The sequence below is a fragment of the Pseudophryne corroboree genome, chromosome 12 (assembly GCF_028390025.1).
Source record: "Pseudophryne corroboree isolate aPseCor3 chromosome 12, aPseCor3.hap2, whole genome shotgun sequence".
NCBI classification, from domain to species: Eukaryota; Metazoa; Chordata; class Amphibia; order Anura; family Myobatrachidae; genus Pseudophryne; species Pseudophryne corroboree.
In genome coordinates, this window is record NC_086455.1 from 169,326,176 (window position 1) to 169,348,481 (window position 22,306).

The following is a 22,306-nucleotide window of genomic DNA, read 5'->3' on the forward strand; positions in this document are numbered from 1 at the left end:
GGGGGTAATTCTGAGTTGATCGCAGCAGGAACTATGTTATCAGTTGGGCAAAACCATGTGCACTGCAGGGGAGGCGGATGTAACATGTGCAGAGAGAGTTAGATTTGGGAGGGGTGAGTTCAATCTGCAATCTAAATTGCAGTGTAAAAATAAAGCAGCCAGTATTTACCCTACACATAAACGACATTTGCATAAAGAGTAAGATTTGGGTGGGTATATTGTTTCTGTGCAGGGTAAATACTGACTGCATTATTTTTACACTGCAATTTAGATTTTTTTGTTTTTGTTTATACGCTGACCAACCTTTCACTCGCACACAATAGCGTGATATGTAATGTCATCTGTTTCTTTTACAGAAAGTCTCCGTCTTGGTGCAGTCGACTCACTCCTTGACCGCTATGGTAAGAGTCTTACTTCATTAAACATATTTATCAGATGTTGTATAATGTTAGAAAGAACAGTTATTACTAGGTGAAATAAAAGTTCTCATTACAGTGATTCTACCAGTGATACTTGCTTATGTTTGAAGTACAGGTGACATGGTAAATTGTGTTTTCATGGACCTGAGAACTGGAAAACCGTAATCTAGAAAGTCCTCATCCACATAATAAGAAGAAGAGCCCTGCTATGGTTATGCTCACCTATATCAGATAAAGGAGAGATGAGATCCCTGTTATGGCTATGCTCACCTATATCAGATAACGGAGAGAGGAAGAGCCCTGCTATGGTTATGCTCACCTATATCAGATAACGGAGAGAGGAAGAGCCCTGCTATGGTTATGCTCACCTATATCAGATAAAGGAGAGAGGAAGAGCACTGCTATGGTTATGCTCGCCTATATCGGATAAAGGAGAGATGAGATCCCTGTTATGGCTATGCTCACCTATATCAGATAACGGAGAGAGGAAGAGCCCTGCTATGGTTATGCTCACCTATATCAGATAAAGGAGAGATGAGATCCCTGTTATGGCTATGCTCACCTATATCAGATAACGGAGAGAGGAAGAGCCCTGCTATGGTTATGCTCACCTATATCAGATAACGGAGAGAGGAAGAGCCCTGCTATGGTTATGCTCACCTATATCAGATAAAGGAGAGAGGAAGAGCACTGCTATGGTTATGCTCGCCTATATCGGATAAAGGAGAGATGAGATCCCTGTTATGGCTATGCTCACCTATATCAGATAACGGAGAGAGGAAGAGCCCTGCTATGGTTATGCTCACCTATATCAGATAAAGGAGAGAGGAAGAGCCCTGTTATGGTTATGCTCACCTATATCAGATAACGGAGAGAGGAAGAGCCCTGTTATGGTTATGCTCACCTATATCAGATAACGGAGAGAGGAAGAGCCCTGCTATGGTTATGCTCACCTATATCAGATAAAGGAGAGAGCAAGAGACCTGCTATGGTTATGCTCACCTATATCAGATAAAGGAGAGAGCAAGAGACCTGCTATGGTTATGCTCACCTATATCAGATAAAGGAGAGAGCAAGAGCCCTGCTATGGCTATGCTCACCTATATCAGATAAAGGAGAGCGGGAGATCCCTGCTATGGCTATGCTCACCTATATCGGATAAAGGAGAGAGCAAGAGCCCTGCTATGGTTATGCTCGCCTATATCGGATAAAGGAGAGAGGGAGATCCCTGTTATGGCTATGCTCCCCTATATCAGATAACGGAGAGAGGAAGAGCCCTGCTATGGTTATGCTCACCTATATCAGATAAAGGAGAAAGGAAGAGCCCTGCTATGGTTATGCTCACCTATATCAGATAAAGGAGAGAGGGAGATCCCTGTTATGGCTATGCTCCCCTATATCAGATAAAGGAGAGAGGAAGAGCCCTGCTATGGTTATGCTCACCTATATCAGATAAAGGAGAGAGCAAGAGACCTGCTATGGTTATGCTCACCTATATCAGATAAAGGAGAGAGCAAGAGCCCTGCTATGGTTATGCTCACCTATATCAGATAACGGAGAGAGCAAGAGCCCTGCTATGGTTATGCTCACCTATATCAGATAAAGGAGAGAGGGAGATCCCTGCTATGGTTATGCTCACCTATATCAGATAAAGGAGAGAGGGAGATCCCTGCTATGGTTATGCTCACCTATATCAGATAAAGGAGAGAGGAAGAGCCCTGCTATGGTTATGCTCACCTATATCAGATAAAGGAGAGAGCAAGAACCCTGCTATGGTTATGCTCACCTATATCAGATAAAGGAGAGAGGGAGATCCCTGCTATGGTTATGCTCACCTATATCAGATAAAGGAGAGAGGAAGAGCCCTGCTATGGTTATGCTCACCTATATCAGATAAAGGAGAGAGCAAGAACCCTGCTATGGTTATGCTCACCTATATCAGATAACGGAGAGAGGAAGAGCCCTGCTATGGTTATGCTCACCTATATCAGATAAAGGAGAGAGGGAGATCCCTGCTATGGCTATGCTCACCTATATCAGATAAAGGAGAGAGGAAGAGCCCTGCTATGGCTATGCTCACCTATATCAGATAAAGGAGAGAGGAAGAGACCTGCTATGGTTATGCTCACCTATATCAGATAAAGGAGAGAGGGAGATCCCTGCTATGGTTATGCTCACCTATATCAGATAAAGGAGAGAGGAAGAGCCCTGCTATGGTTATGCTCGCCTATATCAGATAAAGGAGAGAGGAAGAGACCTGCTATGGCTATGCTCACCTATATCAGATAAAGGAGAGAGGAAGAGACCTGCTATGGTTATGCTCACCTATATCAGATAAAGGAGAGAGGAAGAGCCCTGCTATGGCTATGCTCACCTATATCAGATAAAGGAGAGAGGAAGAGCCCTGCTATGGCTATGCTCACCTATATCAGATAAAGGAGAGAGGAAGAGACCTGCTATGGTTATGCTCACCTATATCAGATAAAGGAGAGAGGGAGATCCCTGCTATGGTTATGCTCACCTATATCAGATAACGGAGAGAGCAAGAGCCCTGCTATGGCTATGCTCACCTATATCAGATAAAGGAGAGAGGGAGATCCCTGCTATGGTTATGCTCACCTATATCAGATAAAGGAGAGAGGAAGAGCCCTGCTATGGTTATGCTCACCTATATCAGATAAAGGAGAGAGCAAGAACCCTGCTATGGTTATGCTCACCTATATCAGATAACGGAGAGAGGAAGAGCCCTGCTATGGTTATGCTCACCTATATCAGATAAAGGAGAGAGGGAGATCCCTGCTATGGTTATGCTCACCTATATCAGATAAAGGAGAGAGCAAGAACCCTGCTATGGTTATGCTCACCTATATCAGATAACGGAGAGAGGAAGAGCCCTGCTATGGTTATGCTCACCTATATCAGATAAAGGAGAGAGGGAGATCCCTGCTATGGTTATGCTCACCTATATCAGATAAAGGAGAGAGGAAGAGCCCTGCTATGGTTATGCTCACCTATATCAGATAACGGAGAGAGGAAGAGCCCTGCTATGGCTATGCTCACCTATATCAGATAAAGGAGAGAGGAAGAGCCCTGCTATGGTTATGCTCACCTATATCAGATAACGGAGAGAGCAAGAGCCCTGCTATGGTTATGCTCACCTATATCAGATAAGGGAGAGAGCAAGAGCCCTGCTATGGTTATGCTCACCTATATCAGATAAAGGAGAGAGGAAGAGCCCTGCTATGGTTATGCTCACCTATATCAGATAAAGGAGAGAGGGAGATCCCTGCTATGGTTATGCTCACCTATATCAGATAAAGGAGAGAGGAAGAGCCCTGCTATGGTTATGCTCACCTATATCAGATAACGGAGAGAGGAAGAGCCCTGCTATGGCTATGCTCACCTATATCAGATAAAGGAGAGAGGGAGATCCCTGCTATGGTTATGCTCACCTATATCAGATAAAGGAGAGAGGAAGAGCCCTGCTATGGTTATGCTCACCTATATCAGATAAAGGAGAGAGGAAGAGCCCTGCTATGGTTATGCTCACCTATATCAGATAAAGGAGAGAGGAAGAGCCCTGCTATGGTTATGCTCACCTATATCAGATAAAGGAGAGAGGGAGATCCCTGCTATGGCTATGCTCACCTATATCAGATAAGGGAGAGAGCAAGAGCCCTGCTATGGTTATGCTCACCTCAGGGCCGAAACTAGGATTTTTGTCACCCGGGGCAAGGTAGTCATTTGGCGCCCCCCCCCCCCAACACACACACACACACAAAAAAAATAATAATAATAATATATATATATATATATACGAAAATAAAAAAAATAAAAAATAAATATATATATATATATATATATATATATATATATATATATATATATATATAAAAAGTATTAAATTTCAGAACGTTTTGACATGAAAAATTGCCTTAGCAATTTTAGCGGGGACCTGCATGTGTGTGTGGTAGGTGCACACATACCTCCCATTCTGCAGGATCTCTCTCCTCCCGTCCGGCTCTCCGGCTTTCCTGTTGGTGGCAGGTGCATCCTTGGCTCTGCAAAAACTTCGCCACACAGCGGACATATGCAAATCCGTTCGCAACTCACTCACCATCGAATGATTTTTCCAGTCTGTGCAGCCCAGGACTTACTCCTACAGTGCGATACAAACAGGCTGATCATGCCGGAGCTGACGTCATACACCCTCCCTGAAAACGCTTGGGAACGCCTGCATTATTCCTGACACTCTCAGGAAAAAAGTCCAGTTACTACCACCAAATGTCCGCTTTCTGTCAATCAGCATGCGTTCGCCTAGTGATTAAAAAGGGAGCAGGATTTTTTTTTAGCTGTTTGGCGTCTCGTCTCCACATTACGATCCATACGCATGTGCAGTCATTTAGTAATCGGCCACTGCACAACAGCGATCAGGTCTGTATTAGGCAAACAGTACATTACACCATTTTCTCCATTGTTGTTAAGGGCAACTCTACTTAAACCTGTGCGCCAGTTTTGATAAATATGATAAATATCCCCAAATGTTGTAATGCACAGTGTGGATTTAATAGTGGACAGTACTATATAGTGGGTGTGGGTTAACAAGCTGGATCCATGTTAAATTTAGCGGCATATGCAGATGCACAGTCACACATGTAAATTTTCACATACACACAGCCATATGCACACACAGCCACATATGTAAAGACACACAAGTGTGCGCACACACACACACACACACACACACACACACACACACACACAGCCACATATACAAATCCACACATGCACACATACAGCCACATATACAAATCCACACATGCACACACACACAGCTACATATATACAGAGCCATATATACAGAGCCACACATGCGCGCGCATACACACACAGCCACATACGTACATAGCCATATGCACACACACACACTAAGAAACTTTTATGTTCTCTTCTTGCCCACCTGTCCTGAGCCAGACTGCCAGTCAATGCCCTCTGCCAGAAAGCTCACCTATTGCATGCTCCACGCACCCTGCAGGAGACAGGCGGGAGGAGAAGCCTTCAGGCAGGAGACGGGCAGCGGAGCTGGGGAGAGATTAGAGGTTTCCGGGCGGGAGAAGGGCAGCGGGTGGTTGAAAAGAAATATGTTCAGGCGGGAGTCGGGCAGCGGGGGTGGGGAGAAATGAGAAGCGTTCGGGTGGGTGACGGGCAGCGGGACTGTGAGGAGGCGGAAGCACCGATTGTCCGCCACTGACTGCAGAGAGGAAATTGAAAGTAAACTACAGCTCCCGAGGGCTGCTGGGAGCTGTAGTTTATTTGCAGTTTACTCACAGACTGCTCTGAAATGATACCATTGCCGCATAAGGAGAGCATGTTAGGGGGTCTCGGCGCCCCCTCCAATCCAGCGCCCAGGTCGCCTGCCCCCCTAGCCCCCCCCTAGTTTCGGCTCTGCTCACCTATATCAGATAAGGGAGAGAGGAAGGGCCCTGCCTGCCTATTTGGCCATGACCCCCAGTAACCCAATCCCACTCGTCTCTTGCCGGCCCTGGCTCCAGACATAGGTGGGCCGCTGCTGTCCTTTCCAGAGGCTCCCCAAACTTACATTCCCACAATCGCCTGCACTGCAAGTACTCCCAGCGGTTACTATGGGGGCTGGCAGGTCTAGAATTCAGTTTCAACCAGAGCCTTTTGTCTGTGTGGTAGTTCTATGTTCCCCCAGTTTCCCAAAAATATATTGGTAGATTACTTTTGGCGTCTGTGTATTTGTGGAAGGGAAACTAGGTTGTAAGTTCCAGCGTCCAAGTCGGATGTGAAAAGAAAAAAACGTTGTGAGGCTAATTCTGAGTATGACGCATCTGCGGCTGCTCATCCGTATGGTGGTGGCAGCGGCCTATTCACTGGCCGCTGTAAATCCGCCCGTGTATGTCTGTTACCTGTGCATCTGTATGCAAAAGCCAGCCTGCCCACTTATGTCCGCAGCCGCTAGGTGCAAATCTGCCTGAAGGAGGCAGCCCTGAACATTAACTGCGTAGTCATCCAGCATGTCAACACTGCTGTATTGCTGACATTATTGAAGTGTCGAAATGTCTTTTTTTTTTTTAAATATAGAATTCCCTCCCTAATGCTAATTTCAGTGGAAATGTTGACATTATGACCGTGTTGACAGTCTGTTACTGTCGACATTTCAATGATGTTGACATTGTGATTGTCGACAGTCTGAATGCATACCCTGAGAGCAGGCGCTTGTTGCGCCATCTATCTATGCAACTTAACTGGACATTGATCCTGTGCGCTCGGCGCCTGAGCTAAGTGGCGGTATAGTTTGGTGTAGGTGCCCTTAGCGTATATATTATACAGTTAGTTTATGACCCATTATGTCTCCTCTGTGTCGGTGCAATGTGAGCTCTCTAGGGAGCGGAGCAGATTTTGCTGAATGAAGTTGGATGTGGCTGTTTTTAGCTGTAGGGAGACCACAGAGAATGTGCTTTGTTTTTCATAATCCCCCTCACAGGGATTTCCCTAGGATTCTCAGCCAGCGGAAATAAAAGCTACACACTCATACATACATCATATACTGGGAGATGGGAGAGGCGATACGGCTGGGACAACAAGGCCATGCACTTCCACAGGCGGAAAATCCCTGATCAAAATTAGGTTTTGGATCATTTGTTTTGTATCCTATATTGTTTTTAAAGTAAATGCAGCAGAAACAGAAGTTTTTAACCCTGTTTTTAATTCTTAGATTTCTCTCCTGTCTGATGCTTTTTGTTTTCCGATTTGAATCAGAGATGGACGCAATTCATAACGCAGACCCCGACCCTGCTCTTGTAAAACACTCGCCGTTACTGCCCCCACTCTGCCCTCAAATGGCTGCAGCATGAATATCGGATATGTCTACGTCTTTGAGCTGGGATGCGGTCAATTCACCTGCAATCAAAATCCCGACGGTCAAAATATCAACAACCATTGACTGACTATCAAAATCCCAACAAGGTCAAAATAGCGACATTTAAAATGTCGACATGAGTTTTTCATGATTTTTTTTTTTCTTCATTGTAACCAACTTGTGTGCCGAGCGCATCGAGGGGACGCGGTACACTTATACGGTGTCCGTGTTAACATATACACAATTTTTGGGAAAAATGTTGACCTTGTCGGGATTTTGACCGTCAGTCAATTGTTGTCGGTATTTTGACCGTCAGGATTTTGATTGTAGGTATTTCATACTAAACCCTTTGAGCCAGGCTCTTAGGTGGTAATTCAGAGTTGATCGCAGCAACAAATTTGTTAGCAGTGGGGCAACACCATGGGGGTAATTCCAAGTTGATCGCAGCAGGATTTTTGATAGCAATTGGGCAAAACCATGTGCACTGCAGGGGAGGCAGATATAACATGTGCAGAAAGAGTTAGATTTGGATGAGTTATTTTATTTCTGTGCAGGGTAAATACTGGCTGCTTTATTTTTACACTGCAAATTAGATTGCAGATTGAACACACCCCACCCAAATCTAACTCTCCCTGCACGTGTTATATCTGGCCACCCTGCAGTGCACATGGTTTTGCCCAATTGCTAACAAAAATCCTGCTGCGATCAACTTGGAATTACCCCCTATGTGCACTGCAGGGGAGGCAGATGTAACATGTGCAGAGAGAGAGAGATTTGGGTGTGGTGTGTTCAATCTGTAATCTAATTTGCAGTGTAAAAATAAAGCAGCCAGTATTTACCCTGCACAGAAACAAAATAACCCACCCAAATCTAACTCTCTCTGCAAATGTTATATCCGCCCCCCCTGCAGTGCACATGGTTTTGCCCAACTGCTAACAAAATTCCTACTGCGATCAACTTGGAATTACCCCCATGTGCACTGCAGGTGGGGCAGATGTAACATGTGCAGAGAGTTAGATTTGGGTGGTTTTTTTTGTTTCTGTGCAGGGTAAATACTGGCTGCTTTATTTTTACACTGCAATTTAGATTTCAGTTTGAACACACCACACCCAAATCTAACTCTCTCTGCACATGTTACATCTGCCACACCTGCAGTGCACGTGGTTTTGCCCAACTGCTAACAAATTTGCTGCTGCAGCCAGCTCTAAATTAGGCCCTTAGTGCTGGGGAACACCCTTGGAAGCATGGCTGTACATTAATATACACAGTCTGTGTACTGTATGGGGGGAGCACAATGCTGCAGGAATCTTTACTGGTTTTGTTTGTGTTTATTTAGAACACCTTTTATATGTTTGCTCATTAATGTTACTTAAGGAAGCAAATAAATGTAAAGAAAGTTGAATTGTGGGGGAGGGAGGATTCTTGAGGAGAAATAGTTTATTATTATGTGGGGTTTGTTTTGCTGGTGGGCTACATGTTCCTGCAGGGCCTGTCATGCCTAATGCGTTTGTGTAAATAAAGACGTTTGCCAGTTTATTTCTCACCTAGATCCTGGGGATCTGTTCCTTACAATTTATGAATGTAATACATTGGATTTAGCTGCCTCTCACTAATCGGTGGCTTTTCTCACTCTCTGACCATGTGAAGCCATTCTGATTAGGAAGCCAGGCATAAGACTTCCATTCCATGGTGGGGACCCTTCTTGGAGCAGTTGTTTGATGACTCCTCGCTTACTAGATGTGCAAAACCTGTGCCCGGCCTCTGTCCTCTGCAAACCTGTGCCCGGCCTCTGTCCTCTGCACACCTGTGCCCGGCCTCTGTCCTCTGCACACCTGTGCCCGCCGGCCTCTGTCCTCTGCACACCTGTGCCCGCCGGCCTCTGTCCTCTGCACACCTGTGCCCGCCGGCCTCTGTCCTCTGCACACCTGTGCCCGGCCAGGGCCGTCTTTTCGTATGGGCTCAGTGGGCTCTTGCCCAAGGGCCCCAGGAGTGTAAGGGCCCTAGGCTGATAGCTGAGGGTCCCCTCTTTCCAGGGGTACCAGATTTTTTAAAATCGGCCTTGGGGAACTGGAGATATCCGACTTGAAAGCAGTGGTCCCCATCCTAGCCTGTTAATTGCTCTTTCCAGCCAGATATCTTGGGTTCTGTCTGACTTAGAGTTACTCTGAGGGTATAATCCAAATGCTGGGACTCTCCTCTTTTGGTGGACACTTTCAGCTTGTCTCTACTATGCCCAAAACCAGAGATGTCCGCCTTCAAGCAGCTGGTCCCTGCTCCAGCTCCACACGCCTAACATGCAGTTTTATAGTTTCGTTGGTGAATTGCTCTGGCTCCTGAACTCTGATCCCTAAGTCTCCAGCACCTCCTGAAAGGTGGGACTCTAGTTTTTTATCCCATTCAAATCTAAGAAATCTCTTTCCAGGAACATGAGATATCTGCAGTCAAGCAAAATGCCCTCCCACCAGAAAATGATAAATATTAAGCCCGCTCTACTATCCACCCCTCCCCTACTTATTAAACACCCCATACCACCCTGGAAGTCATGTACCGGGGCCCCTTCATTCAGCACAATGCCCCCTTCTACAGTTTAGCCCCATCTGTGCAGTAAAGGAGTAATTATCAGAAATTACTGCTTCAGGTCCTACATGCTGAGTGGAAGATAAAACACCCCCTACCGCCCACGGGATATCAAAGCTGCCGCTAATATCACCCCCCACCCCTACTGCTGGAGGATGAGTAGGGGGCCCAGTGCATTGCTATGCCCAGGGGCCTACACTGCTGTTAAGACGGCTCTGTGCCCGGCCTCTGTTCTCTGCACACCTGTGCCGGCCTCTGTCCTCTGCACACCTGTGCCCGCTGGATGGATTCCGCTGCACGTGGCCCCCCTTCACAAGCAAAAGCTGCATGAAATAGGAGACTACCTTTCTGTCCCTGCAGCCAGAAAAGTCCTGAAGTCCAAGGGCAAATTTAGTGGTCAGACCACCCCTAGTCACAACAGTGTTGATGGCCCCCCCATCACGCCACTGCCCCTTTCATGTCCTGATGCCTCCAGACCCCCTTTTTCCGCATCCGCTGCCCTGGCATGCAGCGCTACATACATTCCGGCGGTATGGACATATAATGGATTGCGAATTTGGCCGATAATATCACTCCCTTTAATGCAAATATTGATAAATTAACCCCTTAGCCTCCTCCCTCCAATCCCCAACCAACAACAACATTAAATCAATAGCATCCACCTCTAGGGCGGGCTGCCAGTCTCTGAAAATTGCATTTTCCCTTAATGATCCGATAACAACCAGCCCTGAGACTTAAATAGGTCTATATTAAATGTGTATGCTATTATCACCAACCAGCCAGAGACTACATTAATGGTATGCAATCACTGTCAGCGATCGTAATGTCGACACCTGCAAAACGTTGGCACTGAAAGAAAGTCGACATAGGAATTGTTGACCTGTCCATCGGAGTTACTGATTGTGTAAGGATTCTACAAAAAAAGACATTGCCGACATTACTTCAGTGTTGACATTACACCTTGTTGTCTCATGTCTAGATTATGTACCACCACCCAATACATATAAGGTACCTTATGTCATACTTGCCTACTCTCCCTGAATGGTCGGGAGGCTCCCGAAAATCGGTTGACCCTCCCGGCCCCCTAGAAGAGCAGGCAGGTCTCCCAATTTCAGGGGTCCCCCCCTGCCCGGCCGCCCACTTAGCGAGTAAAGTGGGCGGTCCGGGCAGGCAATGACGCGATTCTTGTTGAATCGCGTCCTCATAGCCACGCCCCCTGCTGTATAATGCTGGTAATAGCGGTATTACACAGCAGGGGCGTGGCTTACATGACGCAATACCGCAGCCACGGCCCCGTCCCGCCTCTGGTCCGCCCCCCTCTGCACGTTACGTCACTGCCCGCCCCCCTGTTGAGCCGACCTGGGAGCTCTCTCCCGGAGAGAGCAGCCTAAAAGTCGGTAAGTATGCCTTATGTACAGTAGCTTATATTACACATTGGGGCAGATGTATTAACCTTGAGATGGCATAAGGAAGTGATAAACCAGTGATATGTGCAAGGTGATAAAGGCACCAGCCAATCAGCTCCTAACTGTTAATTTACATATTGGAGCTGATTGGCTGGTGCCTTTATCACCTTGCACTAATCACTGGTTTATCACTTCCTTATGCCTTCTCCAGGTTAATAAATCTGCTCCAATATATGTTATGGGCCTGCAGCAGGAATCTGAGTACAGAATCCGTTCTCGGACTATACTGAAATATCCATTCACATATTTTGAGCTCAGGCCATGTATGGCATCGCTGATCAGCTGCAGGATTGCTCCTCTGGTTATAGCTAGTGATCACAGCTGCAGCTGTCAAGGATTCATTATCTTCTGGCTGTAAGAAATTCATAGGCTAAACCGTAAATTGTGAGAGGAGAATGGGGCTGCCCTTTACCCCTCCGTTACAACCAGGACTCAATCAGGATTGCAGGAAGCCCCTACTGGGATAATGAGAGCTCGCTGAAGCCAGTCCTGCACCAGTCTAAATAGGAACCCTCGGTTCCAGCAGTAGATGCCTCCTGTAGGTGACAGCCCATTTCTCCTTACATGCCTCAGCGAGAGCCACCGACAGATGAACGCTAACAGTTTATTTCAGCTGACATATTTCTCTGCACCCGGCAGGATTCTCCGAGGAATCGCATATAATGATTCTGTCTGTCACATACGCTGAGAGAGTAACTATTCCTCTCAGCTGACTTACATCACTGCCTGCGGCAGGAGACTGGCCAGTGGAGGACTTAGCATTTAGTTATTACATCATCATCCATAATGCTAATTTCTGTGGTGCCACCAAACTCTACAGAACATAACAGGCTATATAACAACTCGTACAGTATAAAATAAAAACAAAACATACAGTATATAAAAACAGAACAAGAAAATAAATGGGCACAAAAGGTGCAAGCGTGATGAAGGATGGGGTGCATCTATCATCGCACATCCCGCCAATCACCGCGTGCATATCGGCATTTACTAAAGGCGTATGCGTGACTAAAATCACATAGGACAACTCTTGCGCTAAGAGCTGTTCTTTGCGATAAGACTCCCCCATCTAGGACCTGGAGTCCTATTTGTGCATGCGTCAAGGGGCACACGCGCCGCTAGGGGGTGCTGGCAGGTATCAGATCGGATCCCTCTCAGAAGGGCAGTGTGATAGAAGTCCATAGGCTTCTGTAGAGCAACACCATTTGAACATGACATTGCCCGCTGCATCCAAGCCCCGGAATCTATTGCGTTCCGGGGCTTTGTGCATAAGAGGTAAGTGGCATTTCCAGGCTTAGAAATGCACGCAACCCACTCCGATCCTTCTCCAACACTACCCCCCCCCCCCCCCCCCCCCCCAGGGGAGAACCACCCCAAGGGGGCAAGAATATGGAAGAAACGGTGGAAATGGCTTCTACAGTGCTCCATTTCCTATTATGGGGGAAGATGCATCAAAACTAATAAGGGTTACAAGTGGAAGTGTTGCCCTAGCGGGGTAGTCCCGACATCTCTGAACTACCAAACCCCAACAAATTCGCCCGATTGGATGAAGATTAGTTGGAGGTAGTGAAGAAATGATGGAGCTAGAGGAGACTGTTCCCTCTAGCAACCAGAGGAGCGGTCCCTCTGGCACTGATAGTGTGATGGGATAAAAGGAAGCGAGGTACCTAGTCATATTGTGGTGGTAGGGGATTCTATTATCAGGAAGACATATTGCTACCAGAACCGCGATCGGCGTACAGTCTGTTGTCTCCAAGGTGCTTGGGTACGCCACATTACAGATCACGTAGAAAGATTGTTGGGAGGGGCTGGGAAAGACCCAGCGGTCTTGGTGCACGTTGGCACCAACAACAAAGTTAATGGTAGGTTGGATGTCCTTAAGAAATAATATAGGGACTTAGGCCAGACAATAAAGGCAAAGACATCTAAGGTATTATTCTCTGAAATATTACCCGTGCCACGTGCTAGCCCAGGGAGGCAGAGGGAGATCAGGGAGGTAAATGTGTGGCTTAGAGACTGGTGCAGAAAGGAGGGGTTTGTGTTCCTGGAACACTGGGCGGATTCTCAGTCAGGCGCCATCTTTTTTGTCGCGATGGATTGCACCTGAATGAGGAAGGGGCTGCGGTGCTGGGGGGGGGAAGGATGGTTAGAAGGTTGGAGGAGACTTTAAACAAGGAACCTGGGGGGAGGGTTTAGCTAGAAACTACGGGTCATGCAGTGAGAATAGTAAGGATGGAGGTTGTGAACTAAATGTGGGTGTAGAAGGGGGGAGGGAAAGAACAGCCGGCAAGGGTACTAACAAGGGTACTACCAAGGGTATTGCAAAAACACTAACTAGCGACGAATATGGGTCATCATCAGTACTGCATATAGAAAATGATGTCCCTAGCACAAGGGGGAATACTTATCCTAATTGTAAGTATGTAAACGCTAGAAGCCTTACAGGAAAAAAGGGGGAACTAGAAGTCCTTGCAGCAAGCAAACAGTAAAATATTCTAGGCATTACTGAAACTTGGGGGGATAAATCTCATGATTGGACAGCCAATCTAGAGGGATATACGCTGTTCAGGGGAGACAGATTAAATAAACAGGGTGGAGGGGTATGTCTTTACGTAAAGCTGTGTTTAAAACCTGATACATGGGAAGATATTCTTGAGAGGACTGTGAATACTGCTGAGACTTTATGGGTAGAAATTGCATGCGGGGGAAAGGGAATAAAAAAGATAGTATTGGGGCTATGCTACAAGCCCCCTGGTATTAATGTGTCTGATGAGGAATTGTTACTGAAGCAAATTGAAAATACACCAGGATTAGGAGATGTAATAGTGATGGGAGATTTAACAATCCCAAGATTAATTGGACTAATGATTCATGTGATACTGCTAGGGGTAATAGGTTTTTTAAACACACTTAATGACAACTACTTACTTCAACTAATCGAGGAACCAACTAGGTACAATGCAATCTTAGACCTGGTACTAACAAACAATGGGAAATTGATATCAAATATTATAGTAGGGAAGTCCATGGGAAACGGGTACCACAATATGGTCACATTCAATATCAGTTTTCATAAGCAGTCCTATATAGGCTCAACTAGGACTCTAAACTTTGGCAAAGCCAACTTTGAACTGATGAGGGAAGATTTAAGGGACATTGAATGGGAAACTTTGTTTCAAGGAAAAAATACTACGGAGAAATGGGAGGTATTAAAAACGCTGCTCGATAATTATACTCATAAATTTATTCCCATGGGCAGCAAACAAAGGAGTAATAATTCCAAACCAATGTGGCTTAACTATAAGATTAAGGAACTAATGGGCAAAAAGAGGCGAGCATTCAAAAAATATAAATCAAGATGGGAAAGCAGAGTCATTCCAGTACTATGATTGTAACACAAAATGCAAAAAAGAAATAAGAGCGACTAAAATAGAAACTGAAAAGCTAGTAGCAAAGGAAAGAAAATCAAACCCCCCCCAAAAAAATTTAATACATCAACAGCAAAAGATTAAAGGAGAGTAGAGGCCCTTTAAAGGACAAGTTGGGCGTCTTAATCAAAGAAGATAATGACATAGCGGAAAAATTAAATGAGGTTTTTTTCATCTGTATTCACAAGAGAGGGCCAGATGGCGGGATTAACACATAACCTAAGCAGCGATAATGTCCCACAAGGAAGTAGTCTGTGACCGATTAAAAAAACAAATAAATAAGATTAATAAGATTAATAAAACACCTGGTCCCGACGGAATTCACCCAAGGGTTCTCATGGAACTACACTCCGAACTAGCAAGACCGCTATTTTTGATCTTCAATGACTCCCTTACATCAGGCATGGTTTCCAAAGACTGGCGTATAGCGGAAGTAGTGCCAATATTTATAAAGAGAAGTAAATCTGAACTGGGTAATTATAGACCAGTTAGTCTTGCATCTATAGTGGGGAAAGTACTGGAAGGTATTTTAAGGGATAGTATACAGAAGTTCCTTGAAGCCAATAAGGTTATTAATAGGAACCAACATGGATTTGTGAAGGATAGATCATGTCAAACAAACTTAATAGGCTTTTATGAAACAGTTAGTGTGAACCTAGATCAGGGTAAGGAGGTGGATGTAATCTTTTTAGACTTCGCTAAAGACACAGTACCGCACATGAGACTTCTCTATAAGTCACAAGAACTGGAGCACAATATGCACTTGGGTTAGATTTTGGTTAGATAATAGGGAGCAGTGGGTTGTGGTAAATGGAACTTTTTCAAATTGGACCGAAGTACTATGTGGTGTGCCACAATAGTCTGTACTTGGACCACTATTGTTCAACATTTTCATAAATGATCTAGCAGTAGGTCTAGTGAGCATTGTGTCAATTTTTGCAGACGATACCAAACTGTGTAAGGTTATAAATTCGGTGGGAGATGCTGAGTCTTTTCAGAACAATTTATTTCAACTGGAAGCATGGGAAGCAAAATGGAGAATGAGGTTCAATACAGACAAGTGTAAGGTAATGCACTTTGGTAGCAAGGAAAGAAATACCACCTACATACTAAATGGGGTAAAACTAGAGGATTCTGTACTGGAAAAAGATTTAGTTGTTCACATAGATAACAAACTTAGCAACAGTACCCAAACTAGGATTTCAGCAAAGAAGGCAAACAAGGTATTAGCATGCATAAAGCGGGGAATTGATGCAGGGGATGAGAGTGTTATACTCCCGTTATATAAATCACTAGTGACGCCACATCTTGAATACTGTGCACAATTTTGGGCACCATACTACAAAAAGGATCTCCTGGAACTAGAAAAGGTTCAGAGGCGTGCGACCAAGCTGATTAAGGGGATGAAGATGCTGGAATATGAGGAAAGGCTTGCTAGGCTAGGCATGTTTACAGTGGAAAAGAGGAGATTAAGAGGGGACATGATTAACATCCACAAATATATAAGGGGCACTACACAGAGCTTGCGGTGGACCTATTTTTTTATAAGATTAACACAGAGGACACGTGGACACTCGCTTAGGTTAGAGGAGAGGAGATTTCGCACACAGAGGCAAAAAGGTTTCTTCATAGTAAGGACAATACGTGTTTGGAATTCCCTGCCTGAGAGAGTGGTAATGGGAGACTTGGCCAATACTTTTAAGAATGGGCTAGATAAATTCTTAATAGATAAGGATATACAGGGTTATGGTGGGTAGTTCAAGCACTATATTTAACAAAAGAGGAATAAACGCAACGGCTGACATTCAGAACAGATAAAATTAGACCTAAAAATAATACAGCATAGGAAACCACAAATAGGTTGAACTCGATGGACAAATTGTCTTTTTTTTTCAACCTCAGAAACGTACTATGTAATGTTATCATTTTATAGAATGCACTAGATAAATGATAGGTAGAATCTGATTGTTTGGTTGCTATAGGGGAACATTGACACTCATCCTCTTTAGAAGGATTAATAAATCACCGTCATATGTACATTGTCCCCTTAGTGCTCTCAAACGTGAATTGTGTCCATTTATGTGGGTTTGACTATAAACATAAATTTTAAGACATTATATTATCTAAGATTATAAATTTCCCAATAGTCTACACTTTAAGGGGGGGATTTATCAGTGAGGTTGCACATAGCAACTCATTGGCTTCCAACTGTAATTTACAGCGCTAAAAAAATGTTATGAGCAAGGTTGACCCATAGCAATCTCATCTCAAGATACAACATTGGGCAAGCCCTGGATCTGAAACTATCCCAAGTTTCATCCCCAGACTTACTGAATCAGTAGCTTAACTCCTACATCTAACTCTGTGAGATGAACCCTTGTGGCGGTCTTAGATTTACTGTAAATCTGGTTTAAGGTTCGGTTTTGAGCAGGTTTACTGTAGGATTTAACACTAGCTAATCTTATTTCATCCTAAGTATAAAGGACACGCTCTAGCAACATCCCTAAAGCTCTGACTTTGTCTTTTCAAATTGGGAATATATTGTACAAATCCTCACATGACGGATTTTAAGTGTCCGCTTAAGAAAAAAAATAAGAATTTACTTACCGATAATTCTATTTCTCGGAGTCCGTAGTGGATGCTGGGGTTCCTGAAAGGACCATGGGGAATAGCGGCTCCGCAGGAGACAGGGCACAAAAGTAAAGCTTTCCGATCAGGTGGTGTGCACTGGCTCCTCCCCCTATGACCCTCCTCCAAGCCAGTTAGGTACTGTGCCCGGACGAGCGTACACAATAAGGGAGGAATTTTGAATCCCGGGTAAGACTCATACCAGCCACACCAATCACACCGTACAACTTGTGATCTAAACCCAGTTAACAGTATGATAACAGCGGAGCCTCTGAAAAGATGGCTCACAACAATAATAACCCGATTTTTGTAACTATGTACAAGTATTGCAGATAATCCGCACTTGGGATGGGCGCCCAGCATCCACTACGGACTCCGAGAAATAGAATTATCGGTAAGTAAATTCTTATTTTCTCTATCGTCCTAGTGGATGCTGGGGTTCCTGAAAGGACCATGGGGATTATACCAAAGCTCTCAAACGGGCGGGAGAGTGCGGATGACTCTGCAGCACCGAATGAGAGAACTCCAGGTCCTCCTTAGCCAGGGTATCAAATTTGTAGAATTTAGCAAACGTGTTTGCCCCTGACCAAGTAGCTGCTCGGCAAAGTTGTAAAGCCGAGACCCCTCGGGCAGCCGCCCAAGATGAGCCCACCTTCCTTGTGGAATGGGCATTTACATATTTTGGCTGTGGCAGGCCTGCCACAGAATGTGCAAGCTGAATTGTATTACACATCCAACTAGCAATAGTCTGCTTAGAAGCAAGAGCACCCAGTTTGTTGGGTGCATACAGGATAACAGCAAGTCAGTTTTCCTGACTCCAGCCGTCCTGGAACATATTTTCCGGGCCCTGACAACATCTAGCAACTTGGAGTCCTCCAAGTCCCTAGTAGGTGCAAGGCACCACAATAAGCTGGTTCAGGTGAAACACTGACACCACCTTAGGGAGAGAACTGGGGACGAGTCCGCAGCTCTGCCCTGTCCGAATGGACAAACAGATATGGGCTTTTTTGAGAAAAAACCACCAATTTGACACTCGCCTGGTCCAGGCCAGGGCCAAGAGCATGGTCACTTTTCATGTGAGATGCTTCAAATCCACAGATTTGACTGGTTTTAAACCAATGTGATTTGAGGAATCCCAGAACTACGTTGAGATCCCACAGTGCCACTGGAGGCACAAAAGGGGGTTGTATGTGCAATACTCCCTTGACAAACTTCTGGACTTCAGGAACTGAAGCCAATTCTTTCTGGAAGAAAATCGACAGGGCCGAAATTTGAACCTTAATGGACCCCAATTTGAGGCCCATAGACACTCCTGTTTGCAGGAAATGCAGGAAACGACCGAGTTGAAATTTCTTTGTGGGGCCTTCCTGGCCTCACACCACGCAACATATTTTCGCCACATGTGGTGATAATGTTGTGCGGTCACCTCCTTTCTGGCTTTGACCAGGGTAGGAATGACCTCTTCCGGAATGCCTTTTTCCCTTAGGATCCGGCTTTCCACCGCCATGCCGACAAACGCAGCTGCGGTAAGTCTTGGAACAGACATGGTACTTGCTGAAGCAAGTCCCTTCTTAGCGGCAGAGGCCATAAGACCTCTGTAAGCATCTCTTGAAGTTTCGGGTACCAAGTCCTTCTTGGCCAATCCGGAGCCATGAGTATAGTTCTTACTCCTCTACGTCTTATAATTCTCAGCACCTTAGGTATGAGAAGCAGAGGAGGGAACACATACACCGACTGGTACACCCACGGTGTTACCAGAACGTCCACAGCTATTGCCTGAGGGTCTCTTGACCTGGCGCAATACCTGTCCCGTTTTTTTGTTCAGACGGGACGCCATCATGTCCACCTTTGGTATTTCCCAACGGTTTACAATCATGTGGAAAAAACTTCCCGATGAAGTTTCCACTCTCCCGGGTGGAGGTCGTGCCTGCTGAGGAAGTCTGCTTCCCAGTTTCCATTCCCGGGATGAAACACTGCTGACAGTGCTATCACATGATTTTCCGCCCAGCGAAAAGTCCTTGCAGTTTTTGCCATTGCCCTCCTGCTTCTTGTGTCGCCCTGTCTGTTTACGTGGGCGACTGCCGTGATGTTTTTCCCACTGGATCAATACCGGCTGACCTTGAAGCAGAGGTCTTGCTAAGCTTAGAGCATTATAAATTTACCCTTAGCTCCAGTATATTTATGTGGAGAAAAGTCTCCAGACTTGATCACACTCCCTGGAAATTTTTTCCTTGTGTGACTGCTCCCCAGCCTCTCGGGCTGGGCTCCGTGGTCACCAGCATCCAATCCTGAATGCCGAATCTGCGGCCCTCTAGAAGATGAGCACTCTATAACCACCACAGGAGAGACACCCTTGTCCTTGGATATAGGGTTATCCGCTGATGCATCTGAAGATGCGATCCGGACCATTTGTCCAGCAGATCCCACTGAAAAGTTCTTGCGTGAAATCTGCCGAATGGAATTGCTTCGTAGGAAGCCACCATTTTTACCAGGACCCTTGTGCAATGATGCACTGTTTTTAGGAGGTTCCTGACTAGCTCGGATAACTCCCTGGCTTTCTCTTCCGGGAGAAACACCTTTTTCTGGACTGTGTCCAGAATCATCCCTAGGCACAGCAGACGTGTCGTCGGGATCAGCTGCGATTTTGGAATATTTAGAATCCACCCGTGCTGTTGTAGCAGTATCCGAGATAGTGCTACTCCGACCTCCCACTGTTCCCTGGACTATGCCCTTATCAGGAGATCGTCCAAGTAAGGGATAATTAAGACGCCTTTTCTTCGAAGAAGAATCATCATTTCGGCCATTACCTTGGTAAAGACCCGGGGTGCCGTGGACAATCCAAACGGCAGCGTCTGAAACTGATAGTGACAGTTCTGCACCACGAACCTGAGGTACCCTTAGTGAGAAGGGCAAATTTGGGACATAGAGGTAAGCATCCCTGATGTCCCGGGACACTATATAGTCCCCTTCTTCCTGGTTCGTTATCACTGCTCTGAGTGACTCCATCTTGATTTGAACCTTTGTAAGTGTTCAAAAAATTTTTTTTTTTTTTTTTTTTTAGAATAAGTCTCACCTAGCCTTCTGGCTTCAGTACCACAATATAGTGTGGAATAATACCCCTTTTCTTGTAGGAGGGGTAATTTAATTATCACCTGCTGGGAATACAGCTTGTGAATTTTTTTTCCCATACTGCCTCCTTGTCGGAGGGAGACCTTGGTAAAGCAGACTTCAGGAGCCTGCGAAGGGGAAACGTCTCGACATTCCAATCTGTACCCCTGGGATACTACTTGTAGGATCCAGGGGTCCTGTACGGTCTCAGCGCCATGCTGAGAACTTGTCAGAAGCGGTGGAACGCTTCTGTTCCTGGGAATGGGCTGCCTGCTGCAGTCTTCTTCCCTTTCCTCTATCCCTGGGCAGATATGATCTTATAGGGACGAAAGGACTGAGGCTGAAAAGACGGTGTCTTTTTCTGCAGAGATGTGACTTAGGGTAAAAACGGCGGATTTTCCAGCAGTTGCCGTGGCCACCAGGTCCGATGGACCGACCCCAAATAACTCCTCTTCCTTTATACGGCAATACACCTTTGTGCCGTTTGGAATCTGCATCACCTGACCACTGTCGTGTCCATAACATCTTCTGGCAGATATGGACATCGCATTTACTCTTGATGCCAGAGTGCAAATATCCCTCTGTGCATCTCGCATATATAGAAATGCATCCTTTAAATGCTCTATAGTCAATAAAATACTGTCCCTGTCAAGGGTATCAATATTTTTAGTCAGGGAATCCGACCAAGCCACCCCAGCTCTGCACATCCAGGCTGAGGCGATCGCTGGTCGCAGTATAACACCAGTATGTGTGTATATACTTTTTATGATATTTTCCAGCCTCCTGTCAGCTGGTCCTTGAGGACGGCCCTATCTATAGACGGTACCGCCACTTGTTTTGATAAGCGTGTGAGCGCCTTATCCACCCTAAGGGGTGTTTCCCAACGCGCCCTAACTTCTGGCGGGAAAGGGTATACCGCCCATAATTTTCTATCGGGGGGAACCCACGCATCATCACACACTTTATTTAATTTATCTGATTCAGGAAAAACTACGGTAGTTTTTTCACATCCCACATAATACCCTCTTTTGTGGTACTTGTAGTATCAGAAATATGTAACACCTCCTTCATTGCCTTTAACGTGTGGCCCTAATAAGGAATACGTTTGTTTATTCACCGTCGACACTGGATTCAGTGTCCCTGTCTGTGTCTGTGTCGACCGACTAAAGTAAACGGGCGTTTTAAAACCCCTGACGGTGTTTTTGAGACGTCTGGACCGGTACTAATTGTTTGTCGGCCGTCTCATGTCGTCAACCGACCTTGCAGCGTGTTGACATTATCACGTAATTCCCTAAATAAGCCATCCATTCCGGTGTCGACTCCCTAGAGAGTGACATCACCATTACAGGCAATTGCTCCGCCTCCTCACCAACATCGTCCTCATACATGTCGACACACACGTACCGACACACAGCACACACACAGGGAATGCTCTGATAGAGGACAGGACCCACTAGCCCTTTGGAGAGACAGAGGGAGAGTTTACCAGCACACACCAAAAACGCTATAATTATATAGGGACAACCTTATATAAGTGTTTTCCCTTATAGCATTTATATATTTCTAACGCCAAATTAGTGCCCCCCCTCTCTGTTTTAACCCTGTTTCTGTAGTGCAGTGCAGGGGAGAGCCTGGGAGCCTTCCCTCCAGCCTTTCTGTGAGGGAAAATGGCGCTGTGTGCTGAGGAGATAGGCCCCGCCCCTTTTTCGGCGGCCTCGTCTCCCGCTCTTAACGGATTCTGGCAGGGGTTAAATATCTCCATATAGCCTCCGGAGGCTATATGTGAGGTATTTTTAG

The 22,306-nt window shown here is 45.7% G+C and overlaps 1 protein-coding gene across 1 annotated transcript in view; it reads left to right on the forward strand.

The window, feature by feature from the left end:
- Window positions 1-22,306, forward strand: part of AMN (amnion associated transmembrane protein) — a 92,345-nt gene that overhangs the window by 21,963 nt on the left and 48,076 nt on the right. Inside the window, exon 4 of the mRNA XM_063946601.1 lies at window positions 357-401. Coding sequence (XP_063802671.1) covers window positions 357-401 — 45 coding nt within the window. The remainder of the gene's footprint in view (window positions 1-356; window positions 402-22,306) is intronic.